General features: G+C 40.3%; 1 protein-coding gene across 4 annotated transcripts; it reads right to left on the bottom strand.

The window, feature by feature from the left end:
• Positions 1 to 1,549: 1,549 nt before the first annotated feature.
• hmg20a (high mobility group 20A) lies at positions 1,550 to 12,784 on the bottom strand. 4 transcript variants are annotated; one of them, XM_034588651.1, is made up of 9 exons: positions 12,636 to 12,784; positions 10,061 to 10,144; positions 9,709 to 9,918; positions 8,704 to 8,836; positions 6,460 to 6,497; positions 5,526 to 5,601; positions 5,007 to 5,222; positions 2,576 to 2,708; positions 1,550 to 1,796 (listed from the first exon to the last, which is right to left on the bottom strand). In XM_034588651.1, the coding sequence occupies exons 2-9, from the start codon at positions 10,124 to 10,126 to the stop codon at positions 1,793 to 1,795; spliced, it is 876 nt and encodes a 291-aa protein (XP_034444542.1). In that variant the 5' UTR covers positions 10,127 to 10,144; positions 12,636 to 12,784; the 3' UTR covers positions 1,550 to 1,792. The 4 variants fall into 4 exon arrangements, with proteins under 4 accessions (XP_034444542.1, XP_034444544.1, XP_034444541.1 ...); XM_034588653.1 differs by having other exon boundaries at positions 5,526 to 5,598; positions 10,061 to 10,141; positions 12,636 to 12,769; XM_034588650.1 differs by having other exon boundaries at positions 10,061 to 10,141; positions 12,636 to 12,768.
• Positions 12,785 to 15,937: the final 3,153 nt, after the last annotated feature.

The raw sequence follows: 15,937 nt of genomic DNA, 5'->3' as shown, positions 1-15,937 counted from the left end.
ACTATTCTATGTATATATCAAACCTGCACACATCTGTATCCACCTGCACCATATATATAGTATATTGATTATATTAATCTCTATTTTGACATCCAGCAGCACCATATTATTCATAATGATCTATTTATAAGTCACCATGTTTCTGTTATTGTCAGCAAATATCCGCTACATTACTGTCATTCTACTGTCCATGAGTACATGAATAAGCTTCTCTCATGATCACATAAACTGTATATTCAGAAACGTTTTTTTTCTAAATCTATTGCATGTTTTCCTTTCGCAATGAAGGTATAAAGAAAACAAGCTGATATTTGATTAGCCTCTAGATTGTAATGATCACATGCTCTGTGAAGCATGGACTTTGACAATGCAAATGTAAAACTGAAACCCAATGTCCAGATATTACAGCAGTCAGCGACTCTGTATTATTAGTTCACTGTAGAAACCGACATTTCTCTCCTGTGGGAACCAAACATCTGTTAGGGACATTGTTGGATACAACACTGGGACACATGTGGCCATTGTGGACAGGAAGTCTCAGTTGGCAAAGAGGAAACAGGCATCAGTGAATGGAAACAGGAAGAGCTCATTCAACTTAAACACAAATACAGTGTTAGCAGCATGATAGCTCATGTCCAGGCTAACTGGCCAGCTCCTGATCAAACAATGGACACATTCGATTTGATAATCCCATTTACTAAAGGAGGATTTACAGCAGATTTTTCAGAAGTCATTTTGTAGCTCATTCCGCTGTTCTGGACTAATACGACGACGAGTGGGAAAATACTCAAACCTGATACAGTCGGTGATTGTTTCCCAAAGCGTTAGGCAGCTCAGTGTCTGTGAATGAGCCACAGAACGCAAATTACAGCAGAGCTGCTCAATTAACTTAACCACTCCAAATCTTCTTAACTCCACATCTACTGTGAGTAAATGAGCTTAGGCGCTGACCAAGCACAATTCCAAACAGCGATGCATTACAGCAGATTAGCCACGTATTCTCCATTCGATAGAAGAGACTCGCCTTCAAAGCTCAGCTGGCAGAAGTTAGCAGATCTCTGTGTGACTAATCAGAAAGTGGAAATACAGCATTTCATTTTGCCAAAGACTCAAAATAGCAGCTTTAATATTTGTAATGCAAATTTAAGACGTGCAATCTGAGAGAGATTATTTTTAGCACTTGGATCTGGAGCACTGGCACCTAGTGTATCTAATTTTAGATTAGTTCAAACATATTTCCAGTAAGTCGTGAACCGATCCAAAGAAACCGAACGCTCACATGATGTAAATACATTTATTGAAAACACAAAAACACATTTTCACAAAGAGAAAAAAAACATAAATGGCACATTTCTCTTTAGCGGAGCATGAAAACAGATGGTCTGCTTACATTTTTTGGATATGGTGAATACAAACCCACAGACATATTTTTCTTTGATCAGATACAAACTGTTTGACAGTGGTTTAGATATTGTTGTGGAGGCATTTTGCTATAAATGGACGGTGAAAGACAGAACAGGAGCAAAGACTGACAGAAAATCGTTGTATGTCCTGTCGTCTGATTATTATATAAAACAGACACATTGTTTTTTCGTGTGAAAGAAAAAAAGTGTAAAAAAACAATAAATAAATATGAAAGGCTACATCACCTACATCACTTTAGCAGAGTAACAAAAGACAGTTTAAAGTTGGTATAACGGACAGCGTCACGGAGCAAGGCATCGAACTGGAAACAGCTTCTGCTAAAAGTCGCTCGAACCATCAGATCAGGTGACGTAGTCCAATTGTCCAATTATCTGGAGGAGAAGAGAGAAAAGAGTTATAACTGATTCCTTGCTGAAATTACAGTAATATCCAACAGTGCTGTAACAATCAAACCACCATCAGAAAAGATAATAATATGAAACTGTTTTGTCAGACTGGGAAAGAGATTTTAAGGACAAATTTGGCTTCCAGTATATTCTAGCATTGGTTTTAAGATTTTATTTCGGACATATAAAGCTGGACTTGAACCAAAGTACGTTTCAGATCTTTTGACACCGTATGTGCCCTGTCGTAAGTAACCTGAGGTCACCAGTGAAGGCCCTAGTCACATTTCCACAGTCCCAGCTGAGGTCCAGAGGTGACCAGGCCTTTTTCTGTTTGGACTCCCACTCTTTGGAACAATCTCCTTGAGGAGATCAGTCTGGCAAACTCCTGATCATCTTTTAAATCTCTCTTATAGACACATTTTTGTCGATGTGCTTTCTCCTATTTTCGATCTTGCCGACAATTCTAATCATTTTATATTGTTTTGTTTAATCTTGTTTTTACCCTTTTCTCATCTGTAACATTTTTTATTTTTGTATGAAATGCTGTGTGATCTTCAAATAGCTTTCAATTGTCTCATATTGCTTTTTTAAATTTATTGTTTGCCTTCATTTTTTATTTAAACTGTGTTTTAAAATGTGTTATATAAGTTAAGTTTATTATAATTTTAGAAACTGTTAACTTTGTGATTGGTATTCCTCTATTAATGCTTATATTAAATGACAAAAAGATTAATAATACAAAGTTGAAATAAAGCATCCGTTACCTGTCTAGACGGTTGACGACGTCTCTCACAGTGTTGACGAGATTCTCGTGTTCTTGCGGGTTACTGACAATGACGCTGTGGAGCTTCTTCATGTAGGAGTCAATGGATTCAAGAGTGGGCGTCTCTCCGCTACCTGCAGGACAACAAGCATGTGACGTCAGCACAAGAGTTTCTTGAGTTTATGGATTTGTTTTTCAGATGAAATGTGCGTGTGGGCCAACATGAACCTTCAAAGGTTCTATTTTGTTATCAATAAAATATGATACCTTAAGACAAATCAGTTTTTATTTGTTTGTAAGCAAACAACTGGACTGATTTCCATAAAACACAATGTAAGGATTGTAAGATGTGTCAGGGAAGAACAAGTGAAATTTTGGAGCGGATCTAAATTTCTGTAACATCGTGATATAGGGTGTTTTTCAACATTTTCACAGTTTTTCTAGGGAATAATGCAGAGATCTTGAAAAAATATGGCACATTAAGTGAAGTTATATCCATGAGTGTGTGAAATCTAGTGCAGCTTGATTGACTTTAAGAAGACTGCTGGGCCTTGGTGGGGTGTGCTCCTCTCATTCTAGTCACTGTTGAGTTTTTTCTGTGTTCAAAGACGAGAAACGTCCCGACAGTGGATCAAAGATTCCAACTATCTGGGTTATTATCAGGCTGAGGACAACCATCTTCTTCGAATATTTTCAAATTTTCATTCTAAAAGTTGTCATAGTTAAAATCTGTCAAATTAAACCTGTCAAAATAAAGTATTAAAGACCTCACACTGTAAAATCTAGTTAAACTAAATAAAAAAATTAAAATTAATGGCACAATTATGAATGAAAAGAAAAAAAAGATTGGCCTTGGAAAACTCAGAGGAAAACACGCTTACACTCGGGAGAAGCTTTGATGTTACCGGTTATTAATTTATTGATGCTTTCTCCTAAACAGAAACAGAAAGTGTTTCCCCGAGGCTACGTCTAAATGGCTTTGGCAATCATCTTTCCATCATCAGGCTTATGAAACACTTCCAGCAGCGTTGTGTCAATTTGTGCTGTTGGCATACTCGGTCTCTGCTGTGTGAGCAAGAAACTCAAATAGGTGTGGAAGAAAGACAAATTCAAGAGCTCAGCAGAGGGTTTGAATGATAAAACAAGTATAAACAAAGTGGGAGCACATTCTATAAATTCAAATAATGAATTGGTTCAAATTAAAAGGGATTTACTACTGAACATCTGTTTACCAATGAGAATCAAGGCAGAGAGGAATCACAGTCAATACACTCATATTCACTCCTACATTATTATTTATGTTTCCCCATCCTAGTGTGTGACTCAACCAATATCTTTGCACAGTGTGTTTGTGTCTGGGGATGGATCACTGCTAAGGGATATCAAATCAATACAGGTTCATAATGTGCTTTGATCAGCATCAGCACATCTTAAGCCCAAGAGCCACACAGCAAACTTCCAGAGATAAAAGCAAAGCTGCGCTATTTTATTTTGTCACACTCAGCACAATATTGATTAATGAAGAAGTGTGTTTCATTTTTGTATCAGAACTGACGATCCGAGCACTGTCGTTACGCACGAGATGTAAAGTCGATATCAGCAAATATTCGACAAACTTAAAAGGCTGCAGAAATGTCGAACAAAAATAGTCATCTAGGACGGTGTTGAGTCACTCATCGATTAATTCATTTTTATTTAAACAATTAAAAAGAAAAATAGAATTTCACTATATTTTAATAGGTGAAAACCACACATTCACATTGTAATTTAGGGAGCACACTAAAGACTTTTGATGATATATGTACTTCCTGTTGTCATCACCTACCTATACTTGACATTCATTGGTTTGTGATGGGCGTGCATCTGATGACGGTGTGCAAGGGGGGGTTTGGTATTGTTTGGTATTGTTTGAATTCTTACCAACATTGGTGCTAAATCAATATATATATATTTTTTTCGACACAATGTGAGAACCAGAATGATACTGAATCCATTGACAATCATTATTAATGATTAAATAAGAGTTTCTGGGCTGATTTTTCTGCACATGTGTGCACAGGAAAAAAACAAGCAATAACCAGGTGTGTCAGGGACAGGGCAACTCAAACACAATGCAGCTTATATTAACTGCATTGAGCTTGAGTCGGAAACCAACACTGCAAAAATACTAAACCATGGTTCAGTATGAACCTGACTGAGACCAACACTTTAGATCGCACAGAATGTTGGTCTGCTGGTCCAGATTGTGGTCCAAGGCACTTTTCACACGTTATTTTGGTTCTGACTAAATTGACCAAAAAGGTAGGTGTGAAAGCGCCCCAAGACTTATTTAAAGACTTACTTACTTATCACATGGAACTTTTTTGTTCAATTGTAACTGTGGGGGTCAATTCACAGAAAAAATTGGCTCTGGTGCAGTTTGCTGTTCCCACCTGGCAGAGGTACAGTGGAGAAACTGGAGGCGAGCGCCTGGCGCAGGGTCTCCAGGTGCTGGTGGAGAAGCCCGTTGCGTCCCCTCTCCTGCATCACATCACCCTCCAGCCTATCTACCGCCCCGCGCATGCTCTCCACATGCTTCTGCAGCGCTGCGTTACGCTCCTCGTACTCCATGTTGGTCTTGCGCAGCTGCCGCATCTCGGCTTCACGTGCTGTTGAGGAAAACACACACACAAACAGGAACAGAAACAAAAGGTAGATCAAAAGAGGAGTCCAAAGAGATGAGGCAGCAAGATCTGAACAGCTGGGGTCAGCATGAATTTTTAATTTGCTCTAAGAGGTGTCTTCTTTTTAAGCTTTGGGCATCACTATTCTGGGACCGTGCAGCGTTATGAAATAAAGTTGTGTTGAGGTAGAAGAGGACTCTGTATCGAAACACTTAGGACAAAAAAAGTCACAGCACACCAAGTGCAAAGTATTTCTCAACAACACAGCGCACGGTTCAGCCTCTTTACCTTTGCTGTGGTTAAGAAACTCCTCGGTGAAGATGGGGATGTCAAACACAGTTCTGTCCTTCCCTTCTGCATCCTTCTGTTAACAGCCAGAGACAGTGAGAGGGAAGGAGATAAGCTGAACAGTGAATCCATTTGGCAACACAGACTGACAGCGAGAGGTGGTCATTCATCTCGCCGGCCTGTTGGCGGGCCAGTAAATTGATTTCATTTCTGGCCACAGGGGAAATACAGCGATACAGTTTAAGAAATGAGGAGGTGGAGGTATTTTTCATCTACAGTGCTGCTACAATATCAAAGACTCTGAAATGGTTTGCAACAATTTGAACTAAAAAGACGCACAATGATCCTTCCCTCCTCTGAAAGAATGCATCGCCTCCTTAATTCCCAACATAATGAAATGAAATGGGGAATTCTGTGTCCTTTGAAATGTAAAAGGGAAAAACACTGGAATGCCCACAGGAAGGGTAATTCCAACGAAGTCTCCTTGGCTCTAACCCTTCAGAGTATCCTGAGACACTCGCAAAAGGAAACTCGTTTAATCATAGGCAGAACTTCATAAAAATGAATTACACACTTTATTAAAAGCCATGTGTTTGGATCACAGAGCACCAGAGCAGATTAACCCAGCTTTGGTGACATGGCAGTGAGTGCTTCATGCAAGACGAGAGAAAACACAAACACAAACACCAACAGATTTACAGGTTCTTAAGTGAGAAAATAGCCGAAACAAACTTTCAACAAAGCAAACGCTAAATCATTATCATTTGATCCTCCTGATAGGTATTGTTCATTCTTTCCTTGGACAGAAACTGAGGAGCAAACACTTAACTACGTTATGAGAGTTAGAGGAGGATTTCTTGACTTAATGAAATATGATGTTTGGTTCTTCAGGAGAGCGATGGTGAGTGTGATAAGACAGGAAGCAGTTACTGACCTCATGAAGAGCTTCGTTGGCTACCTGGTGTCCAGCATCTGGAGAGGAAGGACAGAATTATGTAAGAGGACAGCAGATGATTTTTTTGTGTAGCGTGCATTTATCACATTGTGAAATGCTAAAACACATTAAAGGAATCCAAAATATCCCATTACTCCTTTTCTTTTTGTTGCAGAGGCAGAGCTGTTTATGTCATCAACATTTTTGATACTTAAAGTGAGATTTATCCAGCGTAACAAAACGGGAACGGGTAATACAGACCATGTGTTGTGAGAGCAAAGTCACGGCTCCTTGTCTTCAGGCTGAACTATCACTTCTAACCTGAACTCCTCTGAACTTGTGAAGTATCCACTTTCCTTGCCATGTTTCCACAGACTGAGCGAAGCTAATGATCTTTTCTGAGTTGCTACAACAAATACTGGGACATCGATTAAGTTTAGTAAATCAAAATACTACGTTTCAAATTTAAGCAGCTGCTACATTAACATATATAAAAGTTTTTCAACAAGATCAACGTTTTCAACTACAGAGGAATCTTGAGAAGTTTAAAGACAGGAACACCCCTCAAAATGTCCACACGGTGGGTCGAGATTTTGTCTAGAGTTCACATGCGAGGGACTTTCTCTACTCAGGTGCGTTCAGGACAATCTCTGCAGTGTCCAGGTGAGGGGTGACGCATCATGTGGGAGGGAGGTGGTAGCAAGTAAATTCTGCTGTAGATATTACATGTTTTTGTTTACAAGACAATGACACCACCATCGCCAAAAACTCTTTTCGAAGTTGGAATCTTATCAGTGCATGGACAGAGATGTGTAAGACTAATTTTAAACGGAAAACAGAAATTGCAACATTCTTAATACTGTGCTGCAGTGTAGAGCTGTCAACATTGGCCAAAAGTGACATTTAAAAACTCCAAAAAATTGGACTGAAGAGGTTTTCTCCTTCAAGTCTGTCCCAAATACCCCGGAGAAGCTGGCTATCGAGTTTGTCAAAAATGCTGGCGCGGCCGAGGGGTAAGAGACCAGTTTTGGGGTCCTTGTCAAGCTGCATGGCAGACTTGCTCTCGTTGGAAAGTGGAGTGCAACCATTAACAGCAAAGTCACCTTCATTGGGGAGACCCGAAAGAGAGACAGCAAAACTTTTTTATAATCACACGGTGGAAAGAAATCCGTACTGTCCATAGCTTTAGCGTAGATAGTCTTAAATAGACTGTGATTCCCCAGCTGCACTCCTTCATCGTCCACGCCTCCGAGTTCTGGTAAATCAGGATGTGCTCATTTGGGGTCATATTTTGTGACCCATCCCTTTCTGTGCCCTCTGCTTACACAGTTTTACACTGGGCAAATCCAAAGTTTTTCCAAACCCAAATTTTTAAATTGCTCAGATTTAAACTGCAAATACACGCTGAGTGGCCGAGCTGGGGTGTGAACTCTCTGCCATCATTACCACACAGTTGAATTATTCGCTTGTTTCAGTTTAACCTACATTTCACTTAATTCAAAGGGATGTCATGTGACTCCTGTCCATCATGCACCCCCACTCCTTACTGAGACAACGACCACAGCTGTCTGCAGAGCTGCTTTTCCACAGCTAAGGGTTAATTTTCTCTCTGTATTTTTACAATTAAATAATATAAAAGGTATTTTGAATATTTGTTGTCAGCTTTACTGCAGTGTATGCCAGATTCATCTTTTTATCTTATCTACTAATTCCAGAAATCGCTGTCTGTCTGTATGTGGAGAACCATTCTTATCAGCTTCACACTGCAGAGTCAAATTTGGTGCGATGTGTTCACACAATACATTTAACATTTACAACATTTTAATAAACTGGTGACCAGCATTCTGTAGTAGCAATGGCTGGGACTCATCAATATAAGTGATGTAGGCATTCATGACAACAACAACAACTGATTCTCAAGTTCGGGTTCTGCGAGCTGAGTCCAGCTTCACCGAACAGCAGCCGGGTCTTTACTTTGCCGCGGCTGAAGTACTGTACCAGCATTAACACAGGCCAAGTTAACAGCCCATTCAAAACAGGCAGGTTTAAACGGGCTCTGCACTAGTTCACCAGGGGGGGGAAAAGCTTGTTTGTCCAATCATCATCACACATATGAAGAATTTGTGTTTCCTACAACGTTTTAAATTGTACAAATTCAAATGATTGTCGGCTTACGGTGAACGAATTACGCTTTAGTGTTCGAAGCTAACTTGCCAACCTGCTGCTATTGTAACCAGATCTCACCTCCCCTGTGCCGCTTGCCCTTTTGCTTCTCCTGGACCTTCCTGGTGAAATGTTTGTAGGCCTCCGTCTTCTGGTACTTCTCCAGCTCCCTCATATAACGCTCCTTATCTCGCTCTGCCTCCTCCAAGTATCGCTATTGGGATGAGAGGGTGAAAGTGAATGCGAGAGGAGTAAGGTCCAAAAGGTCAGAAATGAGATTTGGTGAAACATGGAGGAGGATTGCTGGTGAGATGACACGATTAGTGCGAGAAATTACGCCTAAAAAGGCTAAATTTGTTTCAATAGATGAAAATCAGTCATTTCCAGAGTTAGTAACATAAATTCAATTGTGTTCACATGCTCGCAAACAAAATGACATCTTGTGATTTAATTAGTTAGAAAAGCTTATAAAACCATCTTTATGCAAAGACTTTGTCTCAGGATACTGGACCACCTGTGAACTCTGTGTAAAACAATCACAAGGAACAAATCAGTACAAATGTTGTCTGTCTGTCTGTCTCTGTCCCACCCGACTAGGCCCAGACCTTTTTAATTTTATCTGGAAAAGGTCAGAAAATGTAAAAGTTTTAACTTTGAATAATAAACACACTTTTTATGCTAAACGAGGATGTGATGTGTGACTGTGAAGACAGCTGTGAATAAATACAGGCTTTAATATCAATGTCATTAATATGACAGGTAGGATTTTGTTCATTCACATTCTGCCATGTTTTGAAAAGTCAAAGTCAGTGGTATTAGACAGATGTCTTTGCAGTTGGAATAACAGATTCTTATTAAGTCTTCCTCTTACTGTTAATGTCTCTGTTTATCAAAACCCTGACAGGTTTCGCTCACTCCTACAATTTTGCTGCATAATTCGATACCAATACTTATTAAAATGTTCAGCACTTTGAATATTAGCCTGTGAATGGTAACCTAGGAAGCAAAGAAACAGCGAACTTTGGCACAGTTTTCCTCACAATGATGTGCTCAGTGTGCGATCCTGTCAGGAACGTCTTCACTGACCTGCTTCTCCTCGGGGGGCAGCTTGCTCCACTCGTTGCCCAGCATCCTGGTAATCTCTGGGAAGGGCACGTCTGGACGCTCGGCCCGTAGCTGCTCCCGTCTGTCGTTCATGAAGCGCACGTAGCCCGTCAGGGGCGCTTTGGGTGCGTTGCTGTCCTTCATTGGCTTCTTCCTCTTCCTCCCCTTGGTCCAGCTGCCACGTCGGGGCTTCTGCAAAGATAACAAAAGCAGATATGTTTTGAAGGTTCGGGTAGCCGGCCTCCCAAGTCACACACTGACTGGACATTCTTGGGAGTTTGAATTGGAAAAATTGCAAATTGTGTTACTTGATATCTGCGTGCTGAGCTCTTACCTCGTCTCCGTTTCTCTGGCTGTTGCTGTCGGCATTGGCTCCAGGAGAGCCTGTCTGCTCCTCCATCACTACAGGGGCGATCTACTGGAAAAAAAATGGGACATGTCAGAAGAGCTCATATTAGCATAGTAACAGCTACGAATCTAACTGGCATAAATGTGTGATCGGGGAAGATCTGTGATTAGTAAAGGTAATGTTTCTAGAGGAGGCCAATACACAACATGGAGCCACACATTGCTGTATAATGATGGTGGTATAAAGCATGTTGAGGTCTTTGATTGAGGCGTGGAGATATTATCACCAGGGAGATTCCCCAGTCAGGAAGTTCACTGCAGACAAGTCTCTCTACAGTTGTATCGCATTTCTGACTTTTACTCCAAACTCCTCCCTTCCTTGGCTTGAAACCCTCTCTTGGCTGGTCCCATTTCCTCTGATACAAATGTCTCGCAGCTATCAATCATTACTGAGTGAGTGAATGAAAAACCCCTCTTTCCAATCATATTCACTCTTAAAAAAAGTAGCCTACTATTTTCAAAAGGAGGGAGAAGTTTCCCACTGCCTTATTACTTAAGTTGAGTCAGAGAGGGAACGGATACATGCTGCAAAACTCCCTGAAAGAAATTCTCCAGCTGAACGTCTGATCTCAGTTTCACAGACTATTAATAGTGTGCAGGTCTTAGCATAAATTACAATTTTTATTATAAAACATGTCAAAAATGTATACAGATTTTTCACTCTTAAAACCACTTTAAAAAACACAATGTTGTCTATTTTTAAAAGTAAAAAATGAATTGTCAGAGCATCTATTTAATCAGTTCGCTGCTGACTCAGCGTAGTTTTGAGCTCTTCGTTGACCCCTCCTAAATCGTTATGTGGGAAGTGAGCCTCCGTATCCTGGATGTGGTTTTCTGCCACTAACTACTGTGGGAAAAGTCACAGAGGAATTAGCCCTTCTACCACAAAAAAAGGCTGTTTGGGAGGATAATGTGTGGGTAGAATCCCCCTCCCCACAGCAAACAGTTCAGATACGCAGGGGGTTGTGTTTCAAACACTGCTGTAAGAGATCCAGCCAAACAACAGAAGTCAACATGTGTCACCTAATCTGTGAAACATATTTGAGACAGAAATAAAATCAGCCTTAAGAAATTGAAAGTAGGACTTCAAGATGCTTAAAGGTTCAGTGTGTAAGATTTAGGGGGAAAGGGACCTATTGGCAGAAATTGTATATAAATGAATTCCAGTGATGTTTTCACTAGTGTGTTTCACCTCATTTGTATGAATTGTTGTTTCCATTACCCGAGAATGGGGCCTATATATTTAAATACTTAATATTTACATCGGGAGCGGGTCCTCTCTACGGAGGCCAGCATGTTATTTATTTTTTTACAATAGCCCAAACTGGACAAACTTAACATCTTTTGAGTTTTTATGACAACTGAAGGCTACCACAGGTTCTCTTTCAGGTTTGGGAGGGTGAGGTGAGGGGTATTCAACTGCAACATGCAGCTTCACCACTAGATGTCACTACATTCTACACACTGAACCTTTAAGTTTACTGATAATAATAATAATAATAATAATAATAATGACGATAATAATAATAATATTTTCAAAGGCTGCATAAAGAGAGTAACATGCATTAGATCAATATGAGAATGAAGGCGATGCAGTACCACCCTCTGCTGGATGAGATCGCACACTGCACGATGCAACGACAAACTGCATAGTTTACCCTGGACAGTCTGACATAACATTACAACGTGATGTTTCACAGATTTAGTTTTTACTATAGTGAGACTTTAAAACCCTGTTATGTGTTTTTAAATTGCACATGAGTGCAGCACGTTGAGGAATTGGAATGTCTGTATTCTACACTATTGCTACAAGGGACACAAGGCAGACAGACATCAGACTATTCTTATTTACTAGATTACACACCACAAAGAAACTGAACACAACTATAATAATCCATATGATATTTACTGATATGCACCTCCTACTGTTGGCTGTGGTGTGTTCAGACACGCAACACTCTCTGCTCCACAGCGTCGGCTAACGCTAACTAAAAGCTACAATACAGAAAGCAAGCGCTGAGGTCCGTGTGTTATCATGTTGTCATATCGGCGGGAGGGTGATTAGAATAATATTCAACTCAGCGTGGTTTGTAATAATTAACTGAGATGATGTCAAGAGTCAATCAAACCGTATGAGCGGTTAGCAAAGCCGCACAGCTGTTAGCTAGCGGTGCTACCACATCAACCACAGCAGCTGAGACATGCGATCTGCAGCGCGGCGACTTGTCTCTGTCCTACAGGCACGTTGCTGGTAAGAACACAGACTGACGCCATCTCACGCAAGAGCACAGCCATGTTTCACTTATCAGTAAAAGGAACAATGGTCAAGCACAGGCATGTTGGAGCTCTGAGCTAACGGCGAGCCGTGCAGCTAGCTAGCTTCAGCCAGGGGACGGGGAGCTAACGCCACACTTTGCTCTAACTCGTTAAGATGCGATTGGAAACATTGTTTCACGATATATCTGATGTAGACACAGTAACAATAACCAATGGAAACGAACCGTAGCCTGAGATTAGGTGATCGCAGTCTGTCCAGGTGCTTTACTTAATCAAAACAATACAGCAGCCTCCACATAGACCCGGAGCACATAGAAGACACGTCAAGTCCTATGTTTACATTTGACATGCTATCTCTGCCTGTGTGTTTTAATGTGTTGTCAAATTTGAGCTGGTGCTTCATCGACGTCACCAAGGTCATAACATCTAATCAAATACATCGTCATTAAAAAATATTAAAGGAAACAAACACAAAAAAGCCAATTGAATGTAACCCCCACTACAGCAAACTGCTCTAGACAGTCTACTTCTGTACTCTTCTTGGCTGCTGATCTTCTTCTACGTGACACATAAGTGTATTTTAGGACATTGCTTCCCCCTACCGGTAAATTAGTGTACATACTTATTTTTTTTTCTTGAAGCTTTATCGATATGGAAGGATGAGAAATCTAATCTTGACTTTTGAAGGTTATTTTGACATGTTTTGACATATCATATTGCTCGAGGCAGATTTTTAAAATTTGTAAGACAGTCCCTCACAGGCTACTTGTGTGGCATTTTTAACTTGTAATGCGACAACACACAGATTGTAAAGACTGACTTTCTCCACTTCCTCCTACTATCCAGAAATGAAGACAAATTAAGCAGGACACAAACGCTGCCATCTTGCACTGTAGAGGTCATTTGGAGCCAGAGTGTGTGTAGCGATCGGGGGATGGAGCAGCAGAATCAAGGTCCTGCTGAAACACACGCTCAACCAATCGTGATTCAGTCTCAGTTGTCAGTCTTGTGATCAACAATTTTTATTTAAGAACTGAGAGGAGATAAAAAACATATAAACAACAACAGTGCAGAACAGGAATTTAAAATAGGGAAGACAGTTTTCAAATAATGGAGCAAGACAACGCAGCAATGATAATAGATAATAAGAGGCAGATATTCCAATACAAATGACAGTGGAATGAAAATGAAAATCCATCAGAGTCCAACCACCCATCCCTCAGCTGTCAATCATGAGGTTTAACCCCATTATTATCGCATCAAATAACTAATTAAAACTAAACAAAGAAAAATGAGCACTTGAACAAACATCAGTGTAATCAGAACTACCATAAAATGACAGAAACCATCTTTGAGAAAAGTGTATTTGATGTGTTCTTTGTCTCACTAGTTTGGTCCATGTCCCATCTAACAACATGGAGGAGGCAGTGGTTATGGCCTATACTGCAGCCAGCTACCAGGGGGCAATAAAGATGCTTATTTCAAAGCCCATCGCCTCTTTCTTTCTGAAACTGTGAGTGAAGGTTTAATTGCCTCTGTCAGTCCTCCACAAACGGCTCCAGCAGCACTATTGACAGCACTCTCCACTCCGAGGTTTAATCAACAACTTCTGTCAACAGTCAGGTGATCAAGTTGCACTCAACATTCCCCATACGTTCAGAATTGTTTTTATTCATTTCAGAATAATACACAGACTCTGCTCTGCGGTTTGTTGGCCCCATTCAGGTCTTAAAATGTTTTGACCAAAGAGAAAATTTCACATTACATGGCTGTCATTTTGTTGACAAACAACCGAGGATCAACAATGAAGCCCCCAATCCGTCACCTAAATAGAGAGCAAGTGACTGAGACAGAGAGGCCTAATACTTTAATTCCAAATTAACAGATGGCAAATCAACAGCCAGGCGGGAGTAAACTAAGTGTAGCTGCAGTCTAAATGAATCTGTGATTGCAATCTCATCGCAATTATCTGGAGTTAATCCAACCCAGTTCTTAGGCTCATTACACACAGGTTCGACACATCCAAATGTTGTGCAGAGCTTAGAAGATAAAGTCACAAACCAAATTAAAGCTGAAAGCTGCATTAGGGAGCCCCTGCACCTTTGTGCACAACAGAGACAAAGGCAGGTGCACTGTGTTACCATGTTAAGGACATCATGAACTTTTAGTTCTTCACCAAGGAGCAGACTGGATCATGCACGTGTCGGTGACGCACATGGATTCTACTTAGTAAAATGAAAGAATCAGAGGTGCAATGCATACTTTCACACATTATATACCCCAATATCCATTGAATAATGAATTGTGTGTCTAATCTTATTAGTTGCAAAATTGTATGCACTACCTCATTAAATGATATCCATCATATGATCACAAATATTTTGTATCTATCTTTATTATTATTTATCTATTCATCTTTACAAGTTTGAAGTTTTGTCTATATAGTCTCATAGCATGCAGAGATACCTTGAACAATGCATCATTTGCTTACTTCATTGACGTCTTCATGTAACTTATCTCGTAGGGTGTGGGTCCAACGGCCTCACAGACATGTCTCCTGGATTTCATCCATCTAAAGCAAAGTTAAAGCAGGGAGCTTGGATTGTTTTTAAACTGTTGGGGGCACAAGTGAGACACTTTGCCTCACCAATGGGCTTCAACATAGACTGTAAATAAAGATGACATGTCAGCTCTGCAAAAGTGAATCCAAAGCATCTCGATTGCCCCCTGGTGGCTGGCCCAGCCGCCTCCGTGTTACTGGATGGGACATTGACTTAGAATGAATTATCTAAAAAGTCAAACTACATATTAAAATACGTTATTCTCGAAGATGGTTTCGGTCATTAATGCTAGTTCTTATCACAGAGCTGAGACATCACTGAGACTGACTCGTGGTTGTTCGAGCAAGTGTATCAGCGGGACGTCAACACCACCTGCTCCACACGATCACTATCGCACAAACTGACTCCAAATGAAGTCACCAGCACAAGATGGCAGCATTTGTATCAGAGATATGTTGGGTTAATTTCTGAATAGTGGGAGGGGGTGGAGACACATTGTCCATCTTTATATAAAGTCTATGGCTAGACCCATTAAAAATATAAATTTCCACGAGACTTGACACGTTTGAAAAGTTCAGACCCTCAAAAATGTGTTGCTTATACTGCACCTGTGGGTGCTGAGGGTAATGGAGTTAAAATACTTACAGCAAATCAGTGGTATCGTAATGGCCCTTAGTCAAATACTATCTTGTGACTGTGCTTTTCTAGCATTAAAATCTCAACAAATCAGTGTAAAATTAGTATTAAAGTCAACAGGACCCCAAAAACAACCTGACACTGGCAACAATCACTATTGAAGCTATACAGTTTGGCTAAAAAAATCTTAATACAATGCCACTTGGTAAGGAATGACAGCTGCTTAAAGTTGCATATTTCTAAGGTTGTACATGAGGCTTCTTCTTGGGGATTTGAAAACAATTACAACAACAGGTACATAAAATCAGCTGAGATCCTTTTTAATTGAG

This window comes from Hippoglossus hippoglossus, chromosome 6 (assembly GCF_009819705.1).
Source record: "Hippoglossus hippoglossus isolate fHipHip1 chromosome 6, fHipHip1.pri, whole genome shotgun sequence".
NCBI lineage: Eukaryota > Metazoa > Chordata > Actinopteri > Pleuronectiformes > Pleuronectidae > Hippoglossus > Hippoglossus hippoglossus.
This window is presented reverse-complemented; position numbering and strand designations above follow the sequence as displayed.

What these genes read in the sequence shown, in the direction of transcription:
- hmg20a (XM_034588651.1), bottom strand. Translation starts at nt 10,126, where the DNA reads ATGGAGGAGCAGACAGGCTCTCCTGGAGCCAATGCCGACAGCAACAGC. An exon ending in TGCCCCCCGAGGAGAAGCAG is followed by an intron (nt 8,837 to 9,708) that starts GTCAGTGAAGAC and finishes TCATCCCAATAG; the next exon opens with CGATACTTGGAGGAGGCAGA. An exon ending in GGGCAAGCGGCACAGGGGAG is followed by an intron (nt 6,498 to 8,703) that starts GTGAGATCTGGT and finishes CTTCCTCTCCAG; the next exon opens with ATGCTGGACACCAGGTAGCC.